We start from the raw sequence: 16,117 nt of genomic DNA on the forward strand, positions 1-16,117 counted from the left end.
GTGACATGCCGGAAAGGCAACCAGATTTAATCGAGCTATTAACCCCGTGCCCTGAGCATTACGTGTAGCTGAGGTAGAAAATGGACGTGTTTTTTAAATGTTTTCACACACTTTATTAAAACTCCATGTTGCTGGACGCACCGAGCCGCGGCAGCAATGACACTAGGCACTATAATGTGAGAAATGAGATGAAGGCACAATCAAAAAGGTGACGCTGGGCCTCGGTGGGACTGTTAGTCATCTGCTTGGGTGAGGATGGTGGGGGGTGGGGGTGGGGGGTGACAGACAGAGGAGGCGTTCCGCCTTTTCTTCTCCATTACTTTAATTGTTTCCAAACCATTTGGCCTTGAACGTGCGCTAGTCTATACTCAGCACACATGCTTCAACCACACTTAACATTCCTCGGTGCACAAGCCCTTAATCTTTCCTCCACTTTCCCTGTCACTTGAACGTAAGGAGGGTGATATATGGCGTTGAGAGACACTGAAATTTCGGGTAACTTTGAAGGCATCATCCGCAGGCAGTTTGTCTGAGTGATTGCTTTTTGTCTTTCGTGTTCGCCAGCTTATTGCTTCCAATATAATATTGGAATATTGCATCTTGCGTGGCACTTCATAAAGAATCTGGATATTTTTCAGCGTATGTCATGCAGATTTTTTTTTATATATGGCCATGAATTAAGAATTTGTTTCCATGATTCCATGACCATGTTTTATTAATTTGTTCCCTCGTTTTAGGTCAATTGTGGGCACTTCGTCCCCTTGTTTGGTCATGATTGAAGTAATTAAAAATTATGAAACTAAGTAGTACAACGTGGCCATGATTTACCTAAAACAAATTAATAAGTTGTGGGAACAAGTTCTTAATTCATGGCCATGATATCTTATTGTTTTTTTCATATCATCATTGGCGGGTGCGTAGCCTATCTAAAAAAACCCCGCAAAAACTGTATTTTTTTAATTATTAAACACTGTGTGGTCAAAGTTGATATTGGGGCTTTATATGTGGTCATAAACTTGCATGTGCAATTATATTACTAACATTTTACCAAAATCAACTTAAAATGGAGTTACGATTTTTTTAACAAGCGAAATTTCGGAGGAATTCGGACATTATCATTAGAAAGGCCGCATCTGAGGCAGTAAGTGCATTGCATTAGGATTTCATCAACTTACATGTTATAAAGTTTACTTTAGCTCGTCTTTTTTCTGTCATTTGGCCAAAATCTTGTGTCGAAGACGAAGCTGGGCGATGACATCACTGACAAACTGCATGCACCACTTCACTCATGATAGAGGGTGGAGTTATGAGGTTTGTTGACTGACAGTTTGAGGATCCAATGGAGTCACGAGGTTTAATCACAAGCTGTCTTTAATACTTTTCATTGATTAAATATTTGCAAAACCCACGGGCAGACATAAAGGGTGACCAACAGTAAAGATTGAAAGAAATATAGAAAAATTAGATAGGCCTACAAGGTTTCTGCCCGAGATCGAGGGACGATTTTGTCTGTTAGAGCATTGCATTCATTTTTTCAATTGGCCGAGCAAAACGGTTAGCTTGAGCACGTTGTGCACTGAACCAATATAAACTATTACATCATTTAGGCTACTCACAGCCATGTCATTCTAAACCTTTGGTAAAATGTCAGTCTTCTTTCGTGTTCAACAGGAAAACATAGCATCCTTTATTTAATGACTTGTGATATCTTCTGATACTAAAAAATACTCTACAAACATGTTTTCGTAGCCCAATGATATAACAGAAGCCTGCTAGACATTTTGTGGAGTCTGTGAGCACCTCGATTTAGTCTAATACAGGTTAAGCGACCTCATGTCGTTTAAGGAATTCAAACTTGTGTACAGTAGTGTATTCACACAGAGCCTTTGTGACAGGTCTCAAATGATCTATGGCTCTCCTCCAGAGTAAAAACATACTTGAGGCCTTTCCTCCCTTTTCTTTTCTCACCCTGCATGACAGATGTGTCTCCCTTCCCCCACTAACTCCCCCTCCAGCACCCTTAGTTTTCCTCACTGGTCCTTTATTTCATCCTACATGCTTTGGTGGGGAGGAAATGTGCCTGCCACATGATGATATCTTGATTTTCCCCAAAAGTTTCCCATTTCCTGTGAGTTTTGACTCACAGACATTAACAAAAAGGCGCACAATCAACCACGTCTCCAAAAGTTATTCAATATGGCATAAGGCATTGTGGCCTCTGAGTAATTGTTCCTGATTTTTAACCAGCTGTAAATGTTTGGGGCAACCAGAAAAGGTCTTTTGTCATTTCTAGTCCAGATGTGTGCTTTCTTCCGGATATGCGACTTCAGCTGTTCACTCTGATTTAATGAAGCATTGTGTGTTGCGGAATCGGATGATGTGTTTCAGTCATTGTTAGTTTTTAGGTATAGTGTGGAATAAAAACTCTTAAGTTAACCATACTTGGCAGAATATTGGTACGTTGCAAACTGCTATAGGTTTCGTTTCAACTTAAGTTCCTCAGAATAAAATCAAGAAACTTTGTTACAAATTATTGCTTGATTGATATGACAATTCTGTCAAGGGTTTTTAGTGCGTATCATATGCACGCAAAAAAAACATTTTTGGCGTATAAATGGCACGAAAAATAACATTCGTGGTATAGATATGCACTTTCATGAGATCGTGTTGGACGTTCATTCAACTTCGAAAGCCTAACTTAAATCTGTTCATCGTTAGGCAATCATGTATTTTTAGAAGACAGGTCAATTCATATGGATTTCTTTTATGAGCTCTTTATGAACTTTTTGAAGTGCCAAATTTTTGGGGGGAATGGCCTTACAATGAAGCAACAATTCTCTCAGATTTCATTAACAATATAAAAAACAAACAACAAATGACAGCAACATTAACAAAAAAGTACTATTCAACGCTGGCAAATGATATGTATACTGAAGTTGTTTTACGCAATATTTGAAATCAGAATACATTTTGAAAATGACACATGGGGAAACTAACAAACTGAGCTGCATCAGATGATGCTGATTCTCTCAAATTGAACTAATATAAGCTTATTAAACAGCTCGGCTGATATATTGGCCTATCAGTACACAACAAACCTTATCTAAGAGACCTCGGCAGCATTTCATACTCCTGAACATAAAAAATTGAGGTTCGCGTTTCAATGATTGTGGAGATGAGAAAAGTATTTTAGCAAAAAAACATCATAAATGTGTACATTCCAGGATGCAGGTCTTTATAAAATGACAAGAAGTGTTTCTTTTGGCCGTCTGTGACAGGCAGCTGGCTTGACTTGTAGATTTACCACCCCATTGTTCTGTCCCTCCATAACAAAAACACACTGTTTCCTGTTCTGTTCTACCCATGCTTAGTATTCAGGGTGGAATATTGTTTGTAACGTTCGAGGGGAGAGGAAGGGCCACAGATAATGTGCTGTGGAAGGTTAGAGGTCTTTATCTGAGTCTGTAAGAAAAAGCGCAAACGCAGTGTGAGAACATTATGTGTGTAGCCGGGATTGTGTGAGGCGGTAAAGTGTGTCTGAGGTCATGAGGTGTGAGTGCTTCTTTTCAAATGCATCACACTACACTCCCCACCGTGGGAGAGCTCTGAGTGTCCTGTGACCCAATGCGTCATTTGGAAATCAAGCCAAATGGTATGTGCTTCCTATGTAGTCATCAGGGACAACGATCGGACAGTCTTGTTTCTGATTTAGGTAACACTTTAGTTTAGGGTCCAATTCTCACTATTAAGTTGCTTATTAGCATGCATATTACTAGGATATTGGCTATTCGATTAACATTAATGCCTTATTCTGTATGACCATATTCTACATCCCAATAACCAATACCTGAACTTAACTACTACCTTACTAACTATTAATAAGCAGTAATTAGGAGTTTGTTGAGGCAAAAGTCATAGGTAATTGTGAGAATTGGACCCCAATCTAAAGTGTGACCCTGATTTGTTTTTTTTGCTTAGAAATTGGTTGAATATCAGCAAACAGTATTTATAATGCATATGAGGGCACATCTCAATAAATATCAAAAATTATACAAATCCCATTTCACCCCAAAATCAAAAGAAAAAACCCCAACATGTTGCATAAAATAATGGGAATGATATAAGTGAAATGATCTATCTATCTATCCATCCATCCATCCATCCATCCGTCCGTCCGTCCGTCTATCTATCTATCTTAATATTGAAACAATTTTCAAACTGAAATCCTCTAAGCTAATGATTAATGCTTTACTAACAGTGATGCTTTCAGATATTGAGTCAAATTTTGACAAGTGGCCACTTATTTTATTTGAACTTTTCATTCATTCAGAGCGAGAGAGCGAGAGAGCGAGAGAGCGAGAGAGCGAGAGAGAGAGAGAGAGAGAGAGAGAGAGAGAGAGAGAGAGAGAGAGAGACTATGACAAATCATTTCATTCAACCTTATCAGCCATCTGGAATGTGAAATTTCCTCCACACACTATTGGTTAGAACCAACAAACAAGTTTAACAAATGCACAAAAGAAAAACCATTATATTCAACATGTTGCTTCACGTTTGCTGAAGTAAAACCCTGAAGTATTTTAACAAAATTGACTGAACATTCAATGATGAAACGTAATGGACGAGCAATATTCAGATTCATAGAAAACATAACTTAGAGCATAATTTCAATGCTTGGCTATTGTATTTACATGACCAAGTCAACAAAGGATCGTTCTGTATGTTGATTTTAGTTTTGTTTGTTTGCTGTTTGAATAAATGTTTGAAAAGTTATAAGCAAATGGGGATAAAAGAACCACATGCGTTTTGGACCACACCGGCTTGCACATCAACAGCATAAGGGCTACAAATGTCTGAACTGATATGTAATATGCATCCATCAGGCCAGCTTTGGGATGCAGGCAGCCAAAATTACATCGGATGGACTCAAATGCATTGAAGAACTGCAAAGTACAGGAATCAAGGCCTCTTCTCGTGCATTAAAGTTCAATATTTAAGATCTGGGAGTTGAGAAACATAAAAAAACAATAAATAAAAATTTTCCTAACAAAAACTGTTATTTGTTAGAGTATTCTCAGATTGTTCACATGAGATGTTTATTCAGCATGATTTTGCAGCACTTCTTCACTGCTTGTTCACTATGCTCTGAAAGTCATCCAGTTTTCCATGTTAAGGTGTAAACAGAGAGCAAATTCCCATGTGCACCAGCATCTAATCCAGAAACCAGGCCTCATGACCGACAAAGAATGAGTTCTTCTGAACTAGACAACACTTCGGCCCTTGTAGCGTCCAGCCAACAGGGCTAAATCCACTGCAACAAGCAACTGATCTGAGCGGCATCAAAAGACTGATGTCCATCATTAAAAACAACACCTTTTCAGTGTCCGTAGCTTGTCCATGCTCTGTCAAACTTTGTAGTAGATGTTTGCAGGATTTTGTGGTGGCATTTCTTGGACGATGTAGACAGGGTGTCCGTAGTCGCCGCTGACCTTCTCGTAGTGCGGACAGTACATGCTTCCTGAGGTCCGCAGTGGAAAGATGATGTCACTCGGCTCAGAGCCGTTATTGTTGCTCCCGCCACTGGCGGCGCTTCCGCGTTTGGGCAGCGTGTTTAGCGGCAACTGGGCAGAGCACTGCGCGGAGTGTTTCTGATGACGCCGATGAAGGAGTGCTACAAGAGCAATGATGATGATGATGAAGATGACGGCACCGGATGCAACACCAGCAAACAGGGCTACTTCAGATCCAGCAGATCCTACAGACTCCCCGCTCTTCCCTCCGGACTCACCATTCTGTGTAGAGTCTGGGGAACGAGAAAGAGCTTGTGATCAGATGTAGTTTATTCGTTGTTGGGTAGAAACAAAATGATAGTCAAAGTGAAGTGGAAATCATTTAACATCATAAGAACAAGGTAGGATGTGCAAGTCCACACTAAACTGGCAGCACTTTGTTTATTTTCTTTTCTACATAAATCTGCGTATGTAATTTACTTTTTTTTTTTTTTTAGGTTTTAGTTTAGGTTTTACTTAGTCTTTTGTCATTTTTAAATATCTGTTATCTTAAGAAAAATGGTCAGACACCCTCCAAAATTACTCTGTAGTTTAAAATTAGGAAAAGTTTGGCATTTCAGATTTATTACCATCTAGCATATTGTACATCTGGGTCATAATTCAAAAGAAAAATATAATTTTAGGACTCATTTTATTAAGACTTGTTGCATTGTGTCATTAATCCTCATTATTTCTATTTATTATATTATATATTGTATTAAGTATAATATTTAATTATTTGAATGATTTATAATATTCCCATTATTTAGGCAAAATATTGTTTTTCTTTTTCTTTTCTTTTGATTTTGCAGTTAAATTTGAATTACATAATTTATGATTTAATGAGATTTACCCTCATATACATGAATACCTACCAATTTTGCTGACAACGTCATTCTCTTTGCTGAAGGTGTTTTGGTCCTTATTGTCAGGGTATTTTGGAGGATGTCTTGTGGGATGATTTTTTGCTGAGATTGAATCTGTTGGACCTAAAAAAGCAAAATAGAAAATTTAATATTTACAGCAACAAAAATTACTAGTGGAGCTAAATCAGTACGAAATGTTCATCGAACTGAAAACCTGATCTGAACATAATATCAGACCACCCTTACGTCTTTTTGGCTTCTAGGCATTATGCCCCAGGTTTTTAGAGAGAGAATTTAATGAATTGGCGTAAAGCTGCAAGTATCTCCCCACAAGCCCAAAGAAGGGACAGCTGGCATAGCCATAGGAAACAAGCTCACATGACATTTCAATTACACGCTGAGGCACACTAGCATGGACACCCACTAGAAGACCGGTGACATGAAAGACCGTTATGGAAGCAGTGATCTTCATCATTGCAGGTATGGAGAGAAAGGTTGTGGGTGGTACTCACTCTGTCCAACTCTCAGAACCAGCTTCATGGATTTGGTCTTACAAACACCGCCATCATGGTTGTCCAAACCTTCAAATGTGCTGTTGGATGTGGCTGAAAGAGGGAAGAAGGAGAAATGAATTAGCCATTGATATTATTGTGTTAATCACAATATCTGAATCATATTTTCCTGATGAAAATAAAGACTTTTTTTACATTTGCATTGTGATCAAAAATAATAATATATTCAGTATAAGAGCTGCGTGATTAATCGTTAAAAGATCACAATCTCCTGCCGCTGACCCAGAGAGAGCATTTATTATGTATAGGTATGAAACAGCTTCATAAACACTCTTTTCAACCACACAGTATCATTATTTATGGGTTACAATCATTTAGATTACTACATAAGTACTGGGATAAAAGTTCAAATATAAACATTGATGTTTAAAGTAGCGATCAAAATATACTAAATCACCTTTATAAAGTAACGTGAAGCTTCAAATAAAGATAGTATCAAATTCATCATTGCACCAGTATGTGAGTGTATTTGTCATTGAATCATTCATTCAAGAGAATCGTTCCAAAACGCTGATTCATTCAGTAATGAAGCAAGTGAAGTCTTTGAATCATTCGTTTAAACTGGTTAAAAACAAAATTAAATCAATTTAATTAAACATTTTTAAATAGACTAGTAATAACATTTATAGTTATAGAATAGTAAATAGCATTTTGTCAGAACCTACAGTAAATTATGCTATTTTGTTTAGTTGTCTATTCAGAATCTGGGAGAATAGTGATTTCTATTTGAAACAAATAAATAGTTAATATTTTCATTATGTATGTATATAATGTAATAAATATTACATTTGTATTATTGCTAATTATAATGTGAATATACTAAGAATCAACAATGAGATTATAATGAGAATCACAAAATATCTGCATGGATTAGAGTAATGGGGGAGGACATTTTTTGTTATAAAAAGTCAAAGCAATGTTGAAATAGGAACATTTCTAATGCAATAGAAATTATGGGATTCTTTTTTTCTTATGAGAGTCACCCATCCAACATTTAGTAGCTTACATTTCTGATGCTGAATATTTATAGCCATCATCCATCTTAAAAAAACTTTTGCATGCCACCAAATGATTCTTTCCTCTCGAGGCTCATTTCTCTCACAGTCTTGTGGATGAATTTGGCCATATAAGGTTTAGTAGCACTAAGTGAGCTAGTTTATGACCGGGTCAACTTTCCACAAGTGTACTCACAGGTGCTTTAAAATCTTTAAAGTGTTCCTTGCGGACATATGAGTCACATGTTCATCAGTCACTGTGTATGTGTATGCAGAAGGTGAAGGTTCAACTTGCTCGCACAAAGAGAAAATCACAGTTTTGCAGCGCGCCAAAGCTTCTTAAAAGCTTGCGTTTGTTTGCGAGTAAATCCTTACGAACAAGCATTAAGAGGGGCGCGCACGCACTCACGTACACGCTAATTTAGAAAACCCTCATACTGGGAGTAATAAACCCAGTGTAATCACACAGGTTTGAAGTTTACAGAAACTAAGCATATTACCAAAGCCTTTTCACATCATTATCACAGAATATCAAGGATTTGCTTTGACCGTCAATCCACGGCTGGTGGAGTGGCTTGGTGGAACGATTTAAACACCATTGTGCCTGGGCAACCATGCTGTGTCCTCTGATAGCAGAGCAAAAGAATTCCATTGGGCCGTAATCTCTCTTTCCCTGCGAGGATTAAGACCAATCCCACATGAACAAATGGACTTCCCCTCCAAACTGCTTAGGGCACAGAAAGAACTGAGTGACCAGCAAGTGAAAGGGCAAGAGAGTGGGGGGTGGGGGGTGGGCAGAGAAAGCAAACAAGAGAGAGAGAGAGCTAAGAGGGAAAAACAGAGGGGGAGAGAGAGAGAGAGGGAGAGGGAGAGAGAGAGAGAGAGAGAGAGAGAGAGAGAGAGAGAGAGAGAGAGAGAGAGAGAGAGAGAGAGAGAGAGAGAGAAAGAGAAAGAGAGAGAGAGAGAGAGAGAGAGAGAGAGAGAGAGAGAGAGAGAGAGAGAGAGAGAGAGAGAGAGAGAGAGAGAGAGCTTTTACCCAACATGTCCCAGTTCCCTGCAACCATTCCCACATTCATCTGCATCGGCCACTCTAGATGTGACCCGACTCTTCGGCTTGAATGAAGCCCGCTCATTTCCTAACCACAACAAGCACATTCAGTGCCTCGGGCCAGCGCAGCGAAGCCAGTCACGAAGCCAGCGACCGAGCAACAAAGTGGAGGTGGAAAATCAAAGTTGCGCGCACGCCGCACACAACAAAAAAAGTGTATCCAAGCAGATGTTATGGTTTCAGTGAGGTTTTTTTTTAGCTTTTAGCAGACATTAAGAAGTCTAACTATCCTAGAGATCATATTTTAACCACATACGCAGTGAAACATATCCTGTCTGACTGTATGTCTAGACAAAATGCTAATTATTTGTTGTAAGTTGCAGCAGGACATAATGCCCGCAGATATTCAATGGATGCTCATAATTTCTTACATATTTATTTGCTGATATACGTTAAATCATAAACATATAAATGCAATTTAACATTCTCTCTTTCTACTTTTAAAACTACACTGTGAAATATGTAAGAAATAGAAATAACTTTTTTTGGGGTGAAATTTAATGTAGTCAGGTTGATTCAGTCATATAAGTCCTTATGACTTATTTTTCCAATTACTTCCACATGAAGTGAATTTACGTTTCTTAATTTAATGTACCAAAAGTCAATTAATTAAATGAAATATTAATTGTTACAAAAAACCTTAATGTCTCTCTAGAAACATAAATTGATAAGAAACTAATTGTAGTGTCTTGTTCACAAGAAAATTAAAAAACAAACAAATATAAACTAAAGTTTGAAAGTTTGTGCTCAGTACCATTATTTAATGTTTTAATTATTTAAGTCTTTATGTTCACCAAAGCAAAAATACAGTAAAACAGTACTATTGTGAAATATTATTACAATTTAAAACTGTTTTCTATTTTCATATATTTTAAAATGTAATTTATTCCTGTGATGGCAAACTTGCATTTTCGGCATCATTACTCCAGTCTTCAGTGTCACATAATCCACCAGAGATCATTTTAATATGCTGATTTACCGCTCAATATACATTTCTTATTATCATCAATGTTGAAAACAGTTGCGCTACTTAATATTTTCTTTGCTAAAATGTAATAAAAAAAATCAGGTTTCTTCTATGAATAGAAAGTTCAAAAGAACAGCAATTATTTAAAACAAAAATCTTATGTAACATGTCATTTTTTAAATCAATTTAATGCATTCTTGCAGAATAAAAGTATTATTTTTTATTTTTTTTCGCACTGACCCCAAACATTTGAACGGTAGTGCATGTCAGGACTTTCCAAAAAGTTTTTAAAAAATTGTTCTCTTCCTCTCATTTTGTCAACTCTCACACACATCACAGTTACATGCACACGTTCTGACATTCACATGCACACAAGGCACACACACACACACTCAAACACAGAGGTAAGTCTCTTTAGAATCATTTAGGTCAGATATCCGTGTCCCTCGGGCTGCAGGCCAAGCTGCCTTAAAAAATCACATCAAACCGATCCGTCTCATACTGGCAAAGGATTGGGGGATTTAGAGCGTGTAAATCTTAAAATCACATAAACGGCCATTAAGGAATGTGCCAACTGAAAAGGGGCTGAGATCAACACACGCTAAACTGAACGATAACCACTTTTCGAAGAGGTTGAATGATACTAATAACATCCATGTAAAGGGCCGTCAACAAGACTTGCTTCACAGAGAACATCTCAGACTTGAGACATTTCCCTCCCCACATGAGAAGAGGACAAAAATAGACCTGGGAAAAACTACATTTTTAAAAAACAAAGAATTGATGTGTGCTCGGCAAGCTAAACAATATAATGATTAATGAGCATACATATCTTTATGTTAATGACAAAGACATCTTGTGGGGTAACACACTTGCCAACGGATTTAACACATTTCCATTAACTAGTATAAACGTGATTTGTTCATTATTTTTGGAGGGCTACACTAGTCAGTCGCCTTCCCAGACGAAGAGACGGAAAAGATATATTGGGAGACAATGCTGGAGGCTGAAATTCCCATGGGTGGGATCAGTTCTGCATTTGGCTCCTTCTACACAGTGTTGCAGCTGGCGACGGAGGTGAACAACTATCATGAATCAGCACCTAAAGGGAAAATTCTTGAGTAAGAATGGAAATAAACTTACAGATGATGTGATAGTCCTTGCCTTTGAAGAACTCCAGGCCCCACAGGTTGGGGCTGAACTCTTGAAACTTGAAGGTGAACTTCACGTCCTGGTCCGGCTTGTCACAGTTGAGCAGTAACATGTCGCTTTTAGTAACACTACAGGTCTCCAATTGTTCTTTGGGAACAAGATAGACCCGGAAGTATTCAATGTTCATCTGCTCAGTGGAGCCTGCCTTGATTCTTGGACACACAATGTCCATTTTGTCTCCGATCTGAGGGTATAGTACTACACCCCTTCCTGGAACAAACCTGTAGGGAACAAGGGATGTTAAATATCTTATAGTGTTACAGAGATGGGAAGAAAAACTTAATGATTAGCATGACTAATAGTTATTAATCAGTTAAGCATGAGAGCTTTAAAGGTAATGTAAAATATATCATGTTTGGACGTCTAATATTAATCTGTATCTGGCGGTTTCTTCAGGTAATTCAATTAACCAAAAAATCATTGGCTTCAATAATGTCTTTTAAGGGTCAATTCTCCTAGATGGGGATAGTTCACCCGAAGCAGTCCAAAAAACAACAACATTGGCCCAGAAAGGGGTCCAATTGGGACGAAAACGACATTGGATCCCATTGACTTTCTCTGTATGGTAAAAAAATAACAAAAAAGGAGACATTTATCTACATATCTTTGCTAAAGTTACACAAAGAAGCAATGGCTGCCCCCTCCATTCATAGTAAAACAAGCAACTGACTGAAATGGATTGAGACAAGCGATTTCCTTTGGCTAATTTTCAGAGTTCTGTCTTGAAGCAGAATGCAAATGCATATAAAGCATTTGGGACCTTGGCTTACTTACACTTTATTTTATTTTCTTTTTTTACTGCAACTTTGTAGTCCTATACCCCCTAACCATTACATACTTCTCTATTCTGTAATGCATTTGCACAATTAACAATCACTCACTCCTGACCGTTTGCTGGCAGTCCTTTATCTGCCCTCAATGTTTATCACAACCTCACTATAGCTCCTATTACCATATTCACTTGTTGTAAAAGGGTTCTGAAATTGACCTTTCAATTATTATAGATTCTCAGATTAAGCTGATTTCAGATTAAACACACAAATTCCATTGTAAACAGACTTGTGTGCATTGGGTTTATCCCTTTATATTTTAAATCTACCATGACAAAGTTAGACATGGTCTCATTCTCACTAACACCGCAAGGCAGAATAAAAGAGTCACTTTCTAAGACTAGCTTCCATCCTCATAAAGTCATTAAGAAAGGGGACCCTCGAGGTTCTGCTGGGGGTCCTGAGAAGACAGGAAGCTTCAGTGCCCCTCCTCCGCCCCCCTGCAGTACCAACTTCTGTGTGGATCTTGCGGAGAACAAACCGGGATAGGGGTTGAACAGTGCCTTCATCCCAGCGCACCTTTTGTCTCCAAAGCTCTGTGACAAAGATGACCCACTGAGCTACTGGAACTCATGAAAACCGATTACAACCTGCAGCAAAGCTCTGCTGCACTACGGCTTAGCATCTTAAAAGAACGTTATCCTGCATCTAAACAAAACTGATCTATTTGAATACAGGTTCACCACTGTGAAGAAACCGCCACAATGCTACCAAGGCAACCAGTTTCACTCTTGAGCGATCAGATGGTGGAATACAACACATAAAGACTTTTAACAAAATGTGAAATCTAAGTGCATGTTTGGAGAAATGTTTGCCCAAATCTCCAAACATGCTTCAGGTAAGTTGACCAATTTGCAAGACCTCCCAATGGCAGGAAGAGAGTATGTGGCAGCTGAGAAAACACCAGGCTGGGTGTCTCAATCTCAGAAAGTAGTACTTAAATGCATTTCCCTTTCTTTTAACAGTGTACTGAGACTATTTGTCCTGACGCAGGAAGGTGTGCTGAGGAACAGATGCATGATTACCACAAGACTTTGGAGACACACTTCACAGTGGAAAAAAAGGAGCTCAGGCAACAGATCTCTCTGTGGCAATCAGCGAGAGGTTGTAATCCACTCTTCAATTGAACATTTCTCAGCTTATAATCAGTCCTAAATTTAGGCTGTGGCTCAGCACTCTTACACGATATTAACCATGATGTAAGGTCTCCGCAAGTTTGATTGCTTTAAGTGCAGATTCATTCTGCAGCTTTTCCTCAGCAAATACCAGGGTGCTTGGAGTTCGCAAGACATGCTACAATCTCCTCATACAATTTATATAAACCATTGCATTTACCTGCAATTTTTGACAGGGCGTGCAGGCTAATTGCTTAAATTACAAAAATGCATATAAATTAACGTTTACAAATAGTGGTAACATGATGTGGAAGTTCGTAAAGGATAAGCCCAACTGATCTGTTTTTAAAGTTTATGCGGTGATCTCCTTTTAGCCTGATTCTGCAAATGAATGCACTTGCATCTCAATGTTACTGCCAATAAAGCATCATTGTAACTAATACCCTGCAGTCTGGAAAGGTGGGTGGTCCTCCAACAAAATGGCATGGATTACGAATATGTTTAGTGGGCTGTCTTGTGTTTAAATGACTATGACATGGCAATAAAAATCAATGGAGAAATCAACTAAATAAAACTGCAAAAGAAAGTGTGATTAGAGATACACTTTTAAAATGCAAGGCTCTTCAATGGTTCTTTGCTACACCTTCAGAACCCTCAGCAACCTATTTTAGCTGTATAAGTAAAAAAAAAAAAAAAGATTAAGACTAAGATTTAAAAACATTCTTTATGTTATATATGTTTGTTATTATGTCTATATGTTATGTTTATAGGTTCTTTCAGTCAGCATATTGATTATTTAAAGTTCCAGTACATATTTTTGCCTTTGAATTATATTGGCATCTGTGGTTCAGTTCAACTTTCAAATGGTAACTATTCAGGCTACTAGAACGTATTTCTCGTTATATTCTTGTTGTACTTGTTTATTAGACATGTATTCAATTTTTAGTTGTAAAAACGAAGACTATTGTTGCTATACCCATTTGATTATACATAAAATAGGGGAACATAAAATATTCAGCAAAGGGACTAGACACAACTGTCAGCAATGGTAATTTGGGGAAATTACTAGCCTACAGTTACTCTGAAGGGAAATCATTTACAATTTGTTAGGCAAATTATTTTTTGTTAGGCTCCAGTTCCAAATGGAATAGTGTGTCACTATTGGTACAGTAAAGATATAGTAGCCTAGCCTGAAGTACTAGTATCAAATGGAGAATTAGCCTACAAGTGACTGATTTAATAGATACTATCACGTTGCAATAGTCGTTATAGAATTATAATTGATAAACCATTCACAATTAGGTTACGTAGGCCTACAAATATTTTAAAAAATAGCCTAATATAACCACCAATAACAAAATAGATTGTAGTTTGTGTAGAAGAATAAATGTTAAAGCTGCTTGCCATACAACGCTTTTTTTGGGTTCTATTTGGAGCCTTTATTTAAGTGTAGGCTACTTACTTGGTGTTCGAAGTATTCCAGTATATTGATTCTAAAACTGTTGATCGAGCCAGTTTTACTCGACAAGCAACCACGAAAAGACTAAATATATAAGTCCACATAGATGTATCCATTGCGATGCAAAAAGAGTTCAGCAGTCCAAATCTGATTAACAAGTGAGAGATCCACAGGCACTAATGTGAGGAGTATCCGACGTTGTTGGGCGCTCTCTTCTGCTGAAAACGCGTTTTATTTCGAAACGGGAAAAAAAGAACACAATTCGCTAAGACTCCTTCGCAACTGGCACTCTATAGAACAAATTTAACCGGACAGCAGGAGATAATCCATGTAATCGGGTTTTTAGACATTAAATGTCTTCATATGCATCCTTTGAAGACCAGAGATTGACATTCTTATGAATGTAGAGAAAACAGTTAAATAGTGCAGGTTACGTGGGATATCAGCACAGCTCTAAAAATCGGATGTTACTGAGCTCAACTCTAAAGGCGGCATCAGTGCTTCTCCTGTTCTTCGTCTTTGCATTCAACTCTGCCAGTCTTGGAGTGCCCTCAAGACGTGCTCAGAGACTTCTTAGGACAACCCAGTGTTGCGGTTAGACCCCGCCCACATCACACTCGATTGGATGACGCTAAATGAGCGACACCTAGTCGAATTGAAGGAGACTACACAGAAGTCTGGCAACTGTAGGCTACTACCAGAGCACAAAGTTTGCCTGAGGTGCAAAGCGGTATCAAAATGATCAAAATGCTATTGTTTTCAACCGGGAGGAGGCCGTGACCCACTAGGGGGCCTCAAGTGAACTTAATAAAAAAAAAAAAAATTAAAAACATAATGTTAAATTAAAAATAATTTAGCAATTCGTCCTATCAACGACTGTAAGCAGACGGAGACACTTTATTATCCTTAGAGATATTCAAGCATAACTACTATGTTGTCTTTACAAAGCCATAAGGCAATTGAGTGTTAAGGTAAGTTTTAAGGAAAATAATTATATTGATTTGACAGATATAATGAAAAAAATTGACAAAGAACTGCTGGTATTCATTTCAGTGTGTGTGGGGCCTGGTAAACCTTACGTTATGGGGACAAAAGCCCCCACAAAGATGGGGATATCCAAAATCCTTGTGGGGCCGTTTATTGGTCCCCATGTGGAAAATAGCTTAAATCATGTAGCATACTTAGTGATGTTTTTGAAAATAAAAATACAGAAAGTGTTCTGTGATGGTGGGCATGTATGGGGATAGGTACAATCTACAGTTTGTACAGTATAAAAAAACATGTCTAAAATCCCCATGATCACAGGAATAAATTACACTTTATTATATAGGCTATTTACATAGAAGAAATATGTTTTACGTTTAACATGTGTGTGTGTGTGTGTAGCCTAGGCATACCTACACACAAACAAGATGCAGAATGCAAAATAGGCTACACTATAATA

General features: G+C 37.9%; 1 protein-coding gene across 1 annotated transcript; it reads right to left on the reverse strand.

The window, feature by feature from the left end:
* Positions 1-4,013: 4,013 nt before the first annotated feature.
* efnb2b (ephrin-B2b) lies at positions 4,014-15,409 on the reverse strand. The gene is made up of 5 exons (XM_079615091.1): positions 14,677-15,409; positions 11,201-11,490; positions 6,928-7,020; positions 6,425-6,538; positions 4,014-5,803 (listed from the first exon to the last, which is right to left on the reverse strand). The coding sequence occupies exons 1-5, from the start codon at positions 14,787-14,789 to the stop codon at positions 5,406-5,408; spliced, it is 1,008 nt and encodes a 335-aa protein (XP_079471217.1). The 5' UTR covers positions 14,790-15,409; the 3' UTR covers positions 4,014-5,405.
* Between the last annotated feature and the right edge of the window lie 708 nt (positions 15,410-16,117).

Source organism: Phoxinus phoxinus, assembly GCF_949152265.1.
Source record: "Phoxinus phoxinus genome assembly, chromosome: 6".
Taxonomy (NCBI): domain Eukaryota; kingdom Metazoa; phylum Chordata; class Actinopteri; order Cypriniformes; family Leuciscidae; genus Phoxinus; species Phoxinus phoxinus.